The following is a 14,666-nucleotide window of genomic DNA, read 5'->3' as shown; positions in this document are numbered from 1 at the left end:
CTACAAATATGATTTCAGGGTTTAGCCTTGAAATTTCCAAATAATAACAACTGCCTACCATAACAACTGCCTACCATGTGTTTGTTGCAAACAAGAAAATGACAACCTCTATACTGATTTTAGAAGTGGGACAACAAACATGCAAATATTTTAACTGACTTATTCACAAGCATACTCAGTGAAATATTCATTTCCTGAATCTTAGCCAACAAAATATTCGTGATATTCATTAAAACTAAGGACAAATAAACATAATTGTGAAGGAACGCCTGCCTCTCACTAACACTGTTGAGCCATCAACAGATTTTTTTTTCTTTAAACCGCAAAATGATCTTCCTGAAAGCTTGCTTCTCTTTTTGCTTTCCTCCACCACCATCACCTCAAAAACAAGTGGCAGGGGCAGCACCTTGGTGGTTCAGTTGGTTAAGCATCCGAATCTTGATTTCAGATCAGGTCATGATCTCACAGTTTGTGGGATCAGGCCCAGCTTCAGGATCCGTGCTGATGGCGCAGAGCCTGTTTGAGATTCGCTCTCTCTCTGAAAATAAAAAAATACTTAAGGGGTTCCTGGGTGGCTCAGTCAGTTAAGCGTCTGACTTCGGCTCAGGTCATGATCTCACAGTTCATGTGTTAGAGCCCGGATTGGGCTCTGCGTGGACAGCATGGAGCCTGGTACCTTCTTAGGATTCTGTGTCTCCCTATCTCTCTGCTCCTCCTCCTTCACGCTCTGTCTCTCTCTCTCTCTGTCTGTCTCTCTCTCTCACTCAAAAATAAACATAAAAAATTTTAAAAAGAAAAAGAAAAAAGTACTTTAAAAAATACTAAAGGTTTTGTTAATGATCCTAAGACTTTCACTCCTTTGTCTCTTTAGATTTTACTGAAGAAGAAACAGGTTGGGGAACAGCTAGCTAAGAATACAGAATATAACAACTGTGGTGTTTTGTCCAAATCTCTAAATTTTAAATTTTACAATGAAAAAACGAATTCAAACGAAGTAAGACCTAGATTCTCAGGTGGTCTTTTAGTAATAATCTATAACATATTCTTTTTTTAAAGATTTTATTTTGGGGCGCCTGGGTGGCTCAGTTGGTTGGGCGGCTGACTTCGGCTCAGGTCATGATCTTGTGGTCCGTGAGTTCTAGCCCCGCGTCGGGCTCTGTGCTGACAGCTCAGAGCCTGGAGCCTGCTTCATATTCTGTGTCTCCCTCTCTCTGACCCTCCCTTGTTCATGCTCTGTCTCTCCCTGTCTCAAAAATGAATAAACGTTAAAAAAAAAAAAAAAAAAAGATTTTATTTTGAAGTAATCTCTACGCCCAACATGGGGCTCAAACTCATAACCCTGAGATCAAGGGTCAGTCACACGCTCTACTGACTGAGCCAGCCAGGCACCCCATAACATATTGTTTTTAAGTAAATGAATATATATAAGGGTAGTTGGAAGGTACTCTCAAATAGTTTATTCTTCCTAAAATATGAGCAAAGCTTCTCAGCATATAGTAACATATAGCTCCAAATTAAGAGTTCAAATAGAGTCTAGGAAAATAAATGATGTCCTACCCTGTAAGTAAGATTTTATTGGATTAAATGGATTTCCTGAGCAAATTAATAACATAAGCAGAGAAAGAATACTGAACAAAAGGAAATAGCTACTCCAACTCCAATTATTCAACTATACAGTAAAACCTCATTAATTCAGCCCAATTATTGCCCGAGTGGCTTAGTTGGTTAAGTGTCCAACTTTGGCTCAGGTCATGATCTTGAGGTTCGTGAGTTCGAGCTCCACTTTGGGGTCTATGTTAACAGCTCAGAACTTGGAGCCTGCTTCAGATTCTGTGTCTCCCCTCTGCCCCTCCCCTTCTTGTGCTCTGTCTCTCTGTCTCTCAAAAGTATATAGACATTAAAAAAATTTTTTTTTAATTTTTTAAATGTTTATTTATTTTTGGAGAGAGAGACAGACAGACAGACAGACAGTGATCAGGGGAAGGGGCAGAGAGACAGGGAGACACAGAATCCAAAGCAGGTTCCAGGCTCTGAGCTGTCAGCACAGAGCCTGACGTGGGGCTCAAAACCACGAACCATGAGATCATGACTTCAACCGAAGTCAGACACTCAACCAACTAAGCCACCCAAGCATCGCAACATTAAAATTTTTTTTAAAATAAGCATTAAAAATTTAATTCAGCCCAATTATTCTGTAATTCTTAGTCATTTAAAGAGTGAAGTATATTTGACCAACTAATCTTTGACAAAGCAGGAAAGAATATCCAATGGAATAAAGACAATCTCTTCAGCAAGTGGTGCTGGGAAAACTGGACAGCGACAAGCAGAAGAATAAACCTGGACCATTTTCTTACACCATACACAAAAATAAACTCAAAATGGGTGAAAGACCTCAATGTAAGACAGGAAGCCATCAAAATCCTCAAGGAGAAAGCAGGCAAAAACCTCTTTGATCTTACCCGCAGCAGCTTCTTACTTAACACGTCTCCAGAGGCAAGGGAAACAAAAGGAAAAATGAACTACTGGGACCTCATCAAAATAAAAAGCTTCTGCACAGCGAAGGAAACAATCAGCAAAACTAAAAGGCAACTTATGGAATGGGAGAAGATATTTGCAAATGATATTATCAGATAAAGGGTTAGTGTCCAAAATCTATAAAGAACTTATCAAACTCAACACCCAAAAAACAAATAATCCAGTGAAGAAATGGGCAAAAGACATGAACAGACACTTCTCCAAGGAAGACACCAGATGGCCAACTGACACATGAAAAAATGCTCAACATCACTCATCATCAGGAAAATACAAATCAAAACCACAAAAGATACCACCTCACACCTGTCAGAATGGCTAACATTAACAACTCAGGCAACAACAGATGTTGGTGAGGATGCGGAGAAAGAGGATCTCTTTCTCGTTGGTGGCAATGCAAGCTGGTGCAGCCACTCTGGAAAACAGTATGGAGGTTCCTCAAAAAACTAAAAATATAACTACCCTACGACCCAGCAATTGCACTACTAGGTATTTATCCACAGGAAACAGGTGTGCTGTTACAAAGGGACACATGCACCCCCATGTTTATAGCCGCACCATCAACAATAGCCAAAGTATGGAAAGACCCCAAATGTCCATCAATGGACAAATGGATAAAGAAAATGTGATACACACACACACACACCACACACACACACACACACACACACACACACACACACACAATGGAGTATTACTCGGCAATCAAAAAGAATGAAATCTTGCCATTTGCAACTACGTGGATAGAACTGGAGGGTATTATGCTAAGTGAAATTAGTCAGAGAAAGACAAAAATCATATGACTTCACTCATATGAGAACTTTAAGAGACAAAACAGATGAACATAAGGGAAGGGAAACAATAATATAAAAACAGGGAGGGGGACAAAACATAAGAGACTCAAATATAGAGAACAAACTGAGGGTTGCCGGAGGAGTTGTGGGAGGGGGAATGGGCTAAATGGGTAAGGGGCATTAAGGAATCCACTCCTGAAATCATTGTTTCACTATATGCTAATTAATTTGGGTGTAAATTTTAAAAAATAAAAAATAAAATAAAAAAAAAGAGTGAAGTATATTTGAGAACAGACTCAAGTAAGATCAAAAAACTTAAAAAACATTTTTAACTAAAATTAAAAAAATAAAAACAAATCTTCCATGTAAAGTGTTAATAAAATCTTAAACAAGAATGTAAAACATCCCAAAAGTGATATGCCGAGATTTTGACACCTATGACTTTGGTATTCTGTGGGGGGTAGAGAAATGCAGGAGACCCAATAATAACTAAGAAATAAGCAGTTTATACAGGTGATGGTAAGTACAAAAATGACCAAATAATATAAATTTTTAAATATTTAATTAGAATAGCAATAAATAAGAAATACACAGTTTGATTTATAACACCTCCACAAATTGAGGAGTTACTTGAGAAGATAAAAAGTTGAGTATTTGCCAATTTCTGCTCTTTAGGAAAGTCAGAAAAAAATTTAAGATATTCAACTTCTACTAATTGTCATATAATATGCATGTTACCCTTAATCCACAACAATCCTATGAAGCAGATTTCATTACCTTCATTCTAAGAATAAACTAATGGGCTGAAAAGTTAATTTGTCCAAAGCAGCAAAGCTGTGATGTGAATTGAGATCTGACTCCAAAAACAATTACCCTTTCCATTATACCAACATTTACAGACTTAATTGTGAGGTTTAGTTTAACATTCAAATAGAAAGTTGAGTTGGAACTCAGGAAAAACAACCATTTTTAATTTGTACATGAATTATTTTAATTTTTGTGCTGCAGTCCATTTTTTGCATTACGTATGGTAAAACGGACCAACTAAACAATACAATTCCTTCTTAGTTCAAATTTCATTTATTAAAAAAAATACTTTTAAGTAATCTCTACACCGAACATGGGGGGCTCAAACTCACAACCCCAAGATCAAGAGTTGCATGCTCTATGTAATTGAGTCAGCCAGGTGCACCTACTAATTTTGAATATACAATAAATCATACAGCACTCATGATTTTTTAGATGAAATTGTAAAGAAATTATTTTTAAAAATATTAGAAATACTAATGGGAATCAAAAGGAAGAAATGTAGCTTCTTTCAAAATAAAGACTAAAAAAGTTAAGAATCCTTTCAATATACCTTTAATTCTGGCTCCAGCAAATAAACGTACATATTATAAACTATTATAGAGGGGCACCTGGGTGGCTCAATCGGTTGAGCATCCGACTTCGGCTCGGGTCATGATTTCATGGTTTCTGATTTTGAGCCCCGCATCGGGCTCTGTGCTGACAGCTCAAAGCCTGGAGCCTGTGTCGAATTCTGTGTCTTCCCCTCTCTCTGCCCCTCCCATGCTCATGCTCTGTCTCTCTCTGTTTCTCAACAATAAATAACCGTTAAAAGAAAAAATTGATTGTTAAAAAATTGAATGTTAAAAAAAAAGGATATCATATATCATCTTCCTATTCTAATTTCTTATATGTATCATTAACTTATTATTTATCATTTATTATCAATTAAGAATGGTTCATTTATTATTAATTAAGAATAATTATACTTAAAAATACTAAAATTCAGGCTTTATAGTAAATCTATTTATCATCAGTATTTCCTCTCAGGAAAAATTTATGAGACAACCTTCAACTTAGAAAAGCCAATTTCAGGGGCAGCTCACACAGTTAAGTGTCCAACTCTTGGTTTGGCTCAGGTCATGATCTCATGGTTTCTAGGTTCAAGCCCTGCATCAGGCTCTGTGCTTACAGCATGGAGCCTGCTTGGGATTTTCTCTCTCCCTCTTTCTCTGCCCTTCCCCTGCTTGCTCTCTCTCTGAAAAATAAGTAAACTTAAAAAAAAAAAGAAGAAAAACAATTTGAAACATGTTCGCCATCAATTTCTATCACAATAAGACCCCATTCTCAGAGTAACACCAAGGCCTATTTAAAACTATTTAAAACCATCAGAAACTGCAGATACATTCATACATACTAGATTTTCAAAAATATCCTATTTTATATGCAATCAAAGAGTTTCAGAGCAATGAAGAATGGTACAGTGGATATCTATTTAAGAAGCTCACAAAGACTGGGGCGCCTGGGTGGTTCAGTCGGTTAAGCATCTGATTTTGGCTCAGGTCCTGATCTCATGGTTGGTGGGTTTGAGCCCTGCATCAGGCTCGGCACTGACAGTGCCGAGCCTGCCTGGGATTCTCTGTCCCTCTCTCTCTGCCCCTCCCCTGCACACGCTTGCACACTCTCTCTGTCTCTCTCAAAATAAACAGACTTTAAAAAGCCTAGTTGCTGAAAAATCTACCCAAAGAATAAGTGACAATGAAAGTTTGCATTAGTTGCTTGAAAAATAGATGGGAATAGCTACTGAAGTAGTCCAGATAAGATGAAGGTGGCCTGAACTAGGGTAGTGGTAGTAGAGATAGAAGTTACTAATTAATGAAAATACCAAAGAATGCATTTCATAAACTTTGAAGGGAAAAACAAGCTCATTCACCACAGAAGCTAAGAAAGTCTCTGACGCTGGAAGGGCCAGATAATTCAGAGGACAGGGTGTGAAGTAGAGGGGGCTAAAAATGGAGGGAGTCTGTATAAAGAGCAACTGGTACCAGATCCCCAGGATTTGTTCTAAGGAATCATGAAGGCTATTTCTGCTCCTCTGACTTTATCACTGGTTCTTCCAGACTGATTTGTCCCAGACTTATTGTCCACTATTTAACTTCCAAACCACATATCCCAAGTAACATCTCAAGTTCTGAAGTAGGTGATAATCTTAGCTTGGGCAAGTTATTTAAAATTTATGTACCTCAGTTTTGCATATATGTAAAATAGGAACATTATCTACCTAAGGATTTCATGATATAATTGAAAAAATTAAGAGGAAATGCATATAATGCATGTAAAATATTTAGCAGTGTATCTGGACATAAAAATAACCAAGTACTGGGGTGCCTGGGTGGCCCAGTTGAGCGCCCAACTCTTGATTCCAGCTCAGGTCATGATCTCACAGTAGTGAGATTGAGCTCCAGGTCTGGCTCTGCTCTGTCAGCATGGAGCCTCCTTTGGATTTTCTCTCTCCCTTCCTCTCTGCCCCTCCCCCTCTCTCACGTGCATGCACAAGTGAAAGCACGTGCACTCTCTCTCTCTCTAAATAAACATTAAAAAAAATAATGGAGTACTACTATTTTTCAAAGCCATATGATTGCTGGTACCATCTATGCTCAAATGTTCTTCACGTGGCACTCAATATAGATAAGGTGGATGGGGAACGGGAAAGTTATCCGCTGAAGGACTACTGGGAGCAAGGAGAGAGGAGAAAATGAACCCATCATTAATAGGGCAACCAGCCAATGGAGTAGTCATACTATCATCAGTCCTCATCCATTTTATCTCACAAATGAAGAAAAACAATACCAATCCTAATTCTTAAAAGAGATTGGAAATGAAAGTCTCATAAATGTTACTTGCATCTACTGTGTAAACAAAACTCCACCGTGTGAAGTTATTAATCTCTTCTTACAGGATCTATATTTAAAAAAAAAAAAGGGTGGGCAGAGTCTAATATGGAATCTTTTTTTCCACTTTTATAAGTAATAAATACACTCGGAAAGACTCAAAAGAGCTTTGTGCCTACTTTGGGAAAAGGAAAATGTGAGAAAATTTGTATGATTGCAACGTTCTTTTAAGTCAGGAAGTATGAAAAAAAAAAAGTAAAAACCAGTCTGAAGCAAGGTGTATGAAAACAGTACAAGAAAAGTTTTCAAGCAGGGAGGGAGAGGTAGAGTCATACTCATTGCTGACAAGAAGCTCACCCTCATGATGCCTCATGTGCAAGTGGTAATAAGAGAGAGGACATCCATTTGAACATCTTTGAATTTTCCGGTAATGGCCTTTTGTTCATTTTGCTGTTGGGTTGCTCATCTCTTTCTAATTTATAAGGGCTCTTTGTAAATGAAGAAATTAACCATTAGACACATAATCTGGCAAACTGTTCCCTCAGTTTGTGGTGTGCGTTTTGGTTTAGTTTCAGGTAGCGTTTTTGGGGGGAAGAAGGGGGTTGCGGTGAGAAAGGGACTTTCTGTCTTTTTTTTTTTTTTTTTTTAAACCTTCAGCTTTTTCAGTTTTTATAGAATCAAATGTATCAACCTTATTTTACAGATTCTAGGTGTAATGTCTGGAGAAACCAGCTTTAATATAAAAAAAATCTTGTTTCAGAATCCTGGCATTCCTCTCTTGACTTGGAGTAGGAGATGGTCTCAGTTCCTACCAAGCAAAGAGAGGGGGGAAAAAAGAATTTCCTACCTAAAAGGGCTGGGGAGGAAATGAGATGTACTTCCAGCATCTTAATTTAGAATAGCGTATTCATTCTTCTACTAAAATGCTACATAATCATTAGATATTACAAAACTATCATAATGCACAGAATAAGTTTATATAAGTTTTTTTGAGTGTTTGATTCTCAGAACCTATAACATTCTACAAGAAAACAAATGTATGACAAAGCAAGGACTCCCTCTATTAAAGTAATACTTTCATAAACATGATGATATTAATGGAGAAACTTTAAAAAATGTTCATAGTATAAAATTTAAGTTACACAAAGTAGAAAAATAATAGCATAATGAATTTCCCAAGTACCCATCACTTGGCTTCAACATTTATAACATAACTATCATGTTATCAGTATCATCAGAAACTAAATTTTTGACTTGTTAATTTTTACAAACACATCCATTTTTTTTTTAGTTTTAAGTAATTTCCATACCCTAAGTGGGGTTCAAGCTCACAATTCTGAAATCAAGAGTCACATGCTCTACCAACTGAGCTAGCCAGGCACCCTGAAACACATCTAAATAAGTGGGTCATAGCCTTCAAATACACCTATAAATAGCACTGTGGGTTTTTTTTAATGTTTATTTATTTATTTTGAGAGAGCGCGTGCATGTGCACACACACGTGGGAGAGGAGCAGAAAAAGGGGGGAGAGAGAGAATCCTAAGCAGGCTCCCTGCTGTCAGTTCAAACCATGAGATCATGACCTGAGCAGAGAGACCTGAAGTGATCAAGAGTCAGATGCTTAACTGCTTAACTGACTGAGCCACCCAGGTGCCCCTAGCATTGTTTTTGATAGATAAGATGAAAGATTAAAGAAAAACCGTAAAAAAAAAACACTAAGTTTAGTCTAAAGTAAAAAAGCAAAATGAACACATATTCCAAAGCATAAATTTACCTGGTGTCAGTTAAAGAGAAATAGAAATTTGAGCCTGAATTAAATTTAATGAATAGGTTTCCTTTTTTGATTTGTTGGATTATCACAGCTCAACTATTTCAGAGATTATGAACGATCATCTACTCTTCATCAGTCCTAAGGCAACCTATCTATAATTAAAACTCCAATATTTCCAACACAGTACTGTTTGATAATTTTAACTATCATTTCTCATCCAGAACTATGGCACTTACTTTCTTTGAATCACTCAAATCCTCCCAACATGTTTATTGATTTTTCTCATTACTCCACCTTCCTTCAAAGACATAATCACCTGTTTCATTTTCAACTCTAATTCCAGTGACTCTCCACAAATCAGCCCTTGGAAAGCTCAGTCCCTGATATAACCCTAACCAGCCATTCTTTCTGTTCCTATTTCTAGGTATTAGAAAACTACTGGGGAAACAAAAAGAAACAAAGCAAAATGTATATACTACAAGTTTTTAAAGCATAACCCCAACTTATCCATTGCTACTTACTACTTTCTATTTATGCCTCAAATTCCAAGACATAATCTCTATGAGATTAGAATTTCTTTAAAATACAATGTGCCTTTCTCATACAATCCTCCCCCCCAAGCTTTAAAACCTCTCCTTGCTAATTACTGACAGGTTCAATAGTGATTGCTGATAAGGTCAATTGTTATTGTGCCAAAATGGGAGAATGAGGCCTCAATTGCCATCTGCCTCTCTATTTTACACAACCTTGTCTCTGTATCTTCCTTGTCCCATTCCTTCCATTACTTCAGAAAATGAGATTGTTGCTCCTTTGCTCTGAAGAGAACTTTACCACCTATTCTGAGGAGTCAATATTATTCTGACTTTTCAGCATCTTTGTCCTCACACCCATCCTTTTTCAGTAAAATCTTTTGTACTCCAATAGCTCCTTGATTGCTGTTGCACTTGACAATTGATAACTGACCGCTTTATTACAGTTTCTCTCCAAGACTACTATCATGACACTGTCCTATTTCCAGTTCTCAGTCATATGTCACATTATGCCTATACTGGTTTCTTTTACACTCTCTCACTCTTTTTTTTTTTTTAATTTTTTTTTTCAACGTTTTTTTTTTTTTTATTTTTGGGACAGAGAGAGACAGAGCATGAACGGGGGAGGGGCAGAGAGAGAGGGAGACACAGAATCGGAAACAGGCTCCAGGCTCCGAGCCATCAGCCCAGAGCCTGACGCGGGGCTCGAACTCACGGACCGCGAGATCGTGACCTGGCTGAAGTCGGACGCTTAACCGACTGCGCCACCCAGGCGCCCCTACACTCTCTCACTCTTAATGCTTATTGCCTTTCCCCCACCAAGTTTAATCCTTGTTCTCTGTTTTCGCTATTGTCTACTGGAGAATGGGATGGAAGAGGGAGTGGAGAATTACAGGGAGGAATTAAGCTGGCAATTTGTAGTTTCCCACATATTCTCAAAGATAAAAAAAAAAAATTGAGAACTATGGCTCACCACTCTCAATGAAGTATTCATTTATTCTCATACTTATGGTAAGTAAACTACCATACTTAGGTCTATGCAATAACTCCCCCATTCAGTTTTTCTCTATAATTTGACCTCTTCCCTGACACTCGACGCTTCTAGAGGCATGATGAATATTTATATTTTCATGTCCCACTATCAGACATTTCCAACCTGACACAACTAAACTTTTGACATCTCCCAGCTGAAAACACTTTATCTTTTGAATGATGCAATCTCTATTACCCAGATTAGAAAAGGTGGGGTCATCTTCATTTCCTTTGTCCAGTTAGCGATCATTTAGGCTCCAACATTATCTTCATCAAAGAGAAGGGGCAGAGAATTCCCCATCCAAAAGGGCCATCCTCATCAATTCTTCATGTTACACTACACTTCCTGCTACACTACAATCTTACCCCCAGTCTAATCTCAAACAAACAAGGCCACTTCCATCATATTATTCTCAGTCGAGTTCCCTATGATTAGCTAAATATAAAGTGTAAGCACCACTTGTGTTTACAGTGAAATCTGACAGCTACTTTTTGTACCCTATTTACTATTTTTCTCTACCTCAGCCTTTCTCAAACCTTCTGGTGTCTAGACCATTACAGTTCTAAGAATTATTGAGGACCCCAAAGAGCTTTGGTCTATGTAGGTTATATCTACCCATACTTACCATACTAGAAATGAAAATTGAGAAAAATTTTAAAAAGAATAAATAAGCACATATTCCATTAACTCTCAGAACAATGATATTATCACATATCATATAGCCTGGAAAACTCCACTGACACTTGTGAAAGAATGAGAATGAAAAGGCAAATACTAGCTTAGTATTATTATGAAAATAGTTCTGACCTCTAGCACCCCCGGCTCTCTTTGAGAAAACTGCTTTATCAGACCCTGCTTCTCTTAATCTGCCTCCCTATCAATCACTGATTACTGATGAGTAACGTTTGTGTGTAGCCATAGCCTGGAGGCAGACAGGAGGCTTAAAAACCACAGATTTATAAAATAGCCTCCAAATTAATAAGCACGCCTGCTCATTAACAGTCTAACACAAACTATCAATTTTATTTCCTGCTAATGCCATTTCCTTCCCTCTGACTCTGCACTTCCAACCAAGGTTTGAATCATGAAAAAGAACAAATCTTTTTCTGCTTCACCAGCTTTGAATACACCATTCCCTCTGGCTGGAAGGCCTTCTATCAACTTATCCTTCAGATCCAGTTCATAGATTACCTCTTTTATAAAGCTTTTCCTTGACACAACGCATCCCCAATTACCCTTTTCTAATTCCAAAGCACATTTAGAACTTATCACATTGCACTGTAATTATTTATATGTGTCTCCCCATTAAATGGGAGCTACATGAGGGCAGACTTGCATCTTGCTTGTTTTTGTACTTCTAGTACCTCACACGTAGTAGGAACTCAAATGTTTGATCATTTCATTGAAGCCATGTCTGAAAGAGTCAATTCAATGCTCATCTATCTCCAAATATTTCAGATCATAGCACTTGCTCCTTCCTCTGAACTTTGGTAGTACTATTTGGTAACTAAGAGAAAAGAAAATCTAAAGAACTGTTATCCCTTCCTACAAAAAGACTAGGGTCTTTGGCCTGTATATCAAGTCTGACTCTGACATTTAAGGGCTTTCATCAAGTGGTTCTTCACCTTTCAGTCTTACTTTTTATTATTCACCAGTATGAATACTGGTCGGCTAATAAACACACATGCACGCACAGACACACACGCACACACACAATCCATTCTATTTTCATCCCTTTTGTTTATATCCTTCCCGCTCCCACAATTCCATTTCCTTATTATTTCAAATTTAGTTTTCCTTAAAAGCTTGGTATAAGACCCATCAATTCCATGAAGCTCTCTGGGGCTATGACAGACTAAAGAAAAATTTCCCCTTTTGGAATATCTAGCACATTTCAATCTGTTGTTTATAACTGAAAAATTTATATTTATGTAAACAGATGTATACAATATATAGATGTATTTATAGTGTATTGCCTTGCATTGTCCTTTAATAAGTCAATGATGCAACCCCAAATAGCTCCCCAGCTAAAGCAGACACAGTCTTCATCAAACATTTGAGTGCCATTATGTACCAGATACTGCTAAGGTTTCTAATCTTATTTCTTTTGCATCAGCTCTTGCTAGTAACAGGAAGATGAAGGCATGTAATATATGCTATTTCCTTTACTTAATTTTTTTCCTAACCGGTCAGAATAATCCAGGTTATTTTTTTCTAGCAAACAGTTTATCAATGGATATACTTATCAATTAGAAAATAAGAGGTGTGCTATAAGATCCTGCATCTCAGCACCCTCAAACTGCAAGCTTGAGTAAGACACTTCAGTTATACACAACACACTGAGTCCCCTCAATATACTTAACTTTTGAAGGGCCCTTACCTTTCTTGTTCCTTTACCTTGAATATATCTTTTCTTATTTGAGTCATTACAATTTTAATTCCCTTAACCTTGACAAGTTCTGATGCAAGTAATATGCAATAATGTAATAACAGTCATAATGCCAAACTGTTTAAGCAGAAACAAATAAACAAGGCAAATAAAAATCATGCATAAAATCATCTTTGAAAACCAAGAAGTTATGGTAACTGGGCTCAGACCAATGCTTTCCCTTAAATGGAATTTGTCTAACGGGCCACATCTTCCCTATCACCATTTCCTTAAGTATCTACACCCAAATGGAGCAAGTATTAGTTGGAAAATTGGCTAAACATAACCATCAAAACTTGTTCCCTGCTATCATGGATTGATGGTAAGTAACTTCTAAAGATCATTTTCCCCAGTTCTTCACTCTTGCATATGTGACAGTCAGTAAGAAGGAAACACAGAAAAATACAGTTAAAAAATAATCCTAGGGTTTAGGGTGCTCTAAGTCCTAGTTGTTTTTAAGAACATCAACTGAATGTTGAACTCATATTTAAACACTAGAGAGACCTGAGGTTGCCGGAAATTCTTTTACAAAATACATATAAGAATATTCTTTGGACAAGAGTCCCAGAATGAATTTCATGGGAGAACGAGGAAAGAAAAGAGGAAGCCGTCAGCTGACATGCAGCAGCTCCTTCACCCCGTTTTCCCCCTCCCCAAAAGCTGTAGGAAATAGCTGCAGAAATGTACCTTCCAGGCCAGAAGCAAAACATTGAGGATGGCCAGCAAAGGGCAGGGTCCATTCTCATTCTGAGTGATGATGGGTGTGTTCTCTTCCTTCCACTGGATCCACTTGATGTGATAGACAGATTGTCCCGGGAAGCGTTCCTTGGAGGCCGCTAGTACCTGAGCTTCCTCCCCCTCCTCCTCCTCCTCCTCTTCTCGGCAAAGAGGCACAGCCCGGGGCAACACCGCCGCGCCCTCGCCCTCCTCCTCCTCCCCGGGGACCCGGTTCTCTGCTCCCTCCTCACTATTAAACTCAGAGCTACTGGGGAAAGAATGCAGGTTAGAGAACGACTCCAGGGAGTCCAGGCTTGGCGATTCCCCAGGAGGGCTCGGGTCGCTGCAACTGCTACTGAGGCCGCCGGCGCTGCTAGGCTCCTCGGAGCCGGCGGCCGCCAACTCTGCCCGGCAGGTGCCGGCGGAATCCGCGCGGCAGCCGGCGTCTCCGGCCGGACCCGATCCATGGTCCGCTCCGGCCTCCGCGGTCTCCGGCGAGGCGGTCACCTTGTGTTGCCCTCTCAGAGGCGCCTTCTGGGCAGCAGTGTTCTCCAAATCGCTCTCCTTCAAGTCCAAGCTCGGAAAGGAGCTGCAGGGTCCGGGAACCTGAGGAGAGCCGGCGGGAGAAACGGAGTCCAAGAGGCTCCTCCCGGCGGCCGCCGCCCCCTGCCCATTCCCGCCTCTGCTCTCCGCCGCCCATACTCCAGGACCATCTCCGGCGGCGAGCCTGGTCTCCGGTGGCCCTTCCTGCGGAGAACCTGTCCCTGGCGTTGGCCCGATGGCCACCCCGTGTTCTAGTGGCTGCAGGCTCTCGGGGCCGCTCTCCATGCCCAGCCGCCAGCCCCTCGCTCTAAGGAGACCGCGGCGGGTTCTCTTCAGCCAGCGCCTCGGACGCCATGACAGCGGCACTGGCAGCTACAGCGCCCTTGCGCGGCCTCGGCCAGGCACGTCACGGGGAGGGCACCGGGAGCGCGCGCGCGCGCCGCCGCGCTATCCGCCTGCTTGGGGAGTGACTGAGCGCCGCCGAGGGAGGGCGACCCCTACCCGGACCCGCCCCTCCTACGCGCCCGCCTGCTGGAGCTAGCTCTTGGAAGGCGTGGCGCGGCGGGCGTGGCTAGGAGGGTGTGGCCTGAAAGAAAACATCCTCTCACTATGTAGCCGGAAGTTGAACTCTAGGGCAGCCC

The 14,666-nt window shown here is 39.9% G+C and overlaps 1 protein-coding gene across 5 annotated transcripts in view; it reads right to left on the bottom strand.

Annotated features, from left to right (window-relative positions):
* MINDY2 (MINDY lysine 48 deubiquitinase 2) overlaps positions 1-14,463 on the bottom strand; it is an 84,395-nt gene extending 69,932 nt beyond the window's left edge. For all 5 annotated transcript variants that reach the window (XR_007453832.1, XR_007453833.1, XR_007453834.1 and 2 more), the window contains exon 1: positions 13,453-14,463. Coding sequence is in view for 2 of the 5 variants with exons in the window: in XM_049613713.1 (XP_049469670.1) it covers positions 13,453-14,310 (858 nt within the window). In the remaining 3 variants the exon portion in view is untranslated. The remainder of the gene's footprint in view (positions 1-13,452) is intronic.
* Positions 14,464-14,666: the final 203 nt, after the last annotated feature.

The sequence above is a fragment of the Panthera uncia genome, assembly GCF_023721935.1.
Source record: "Panthera uncia isolate 11264 chromosome B3 unlocalized genomic scaffold, Puncia_PCG_1.0 HiC_scaffold_1, whole genome shotgun sequence".
NCBI classification, from domain to species: Eukaryota; Metazoa; Chordata; class Mammalia; order Carnivora; family Felidae; genus Panthera; species Panthera uncia.
This window is presented reverse-complemented; position numbering and strand designations above follow the sequence as displayed.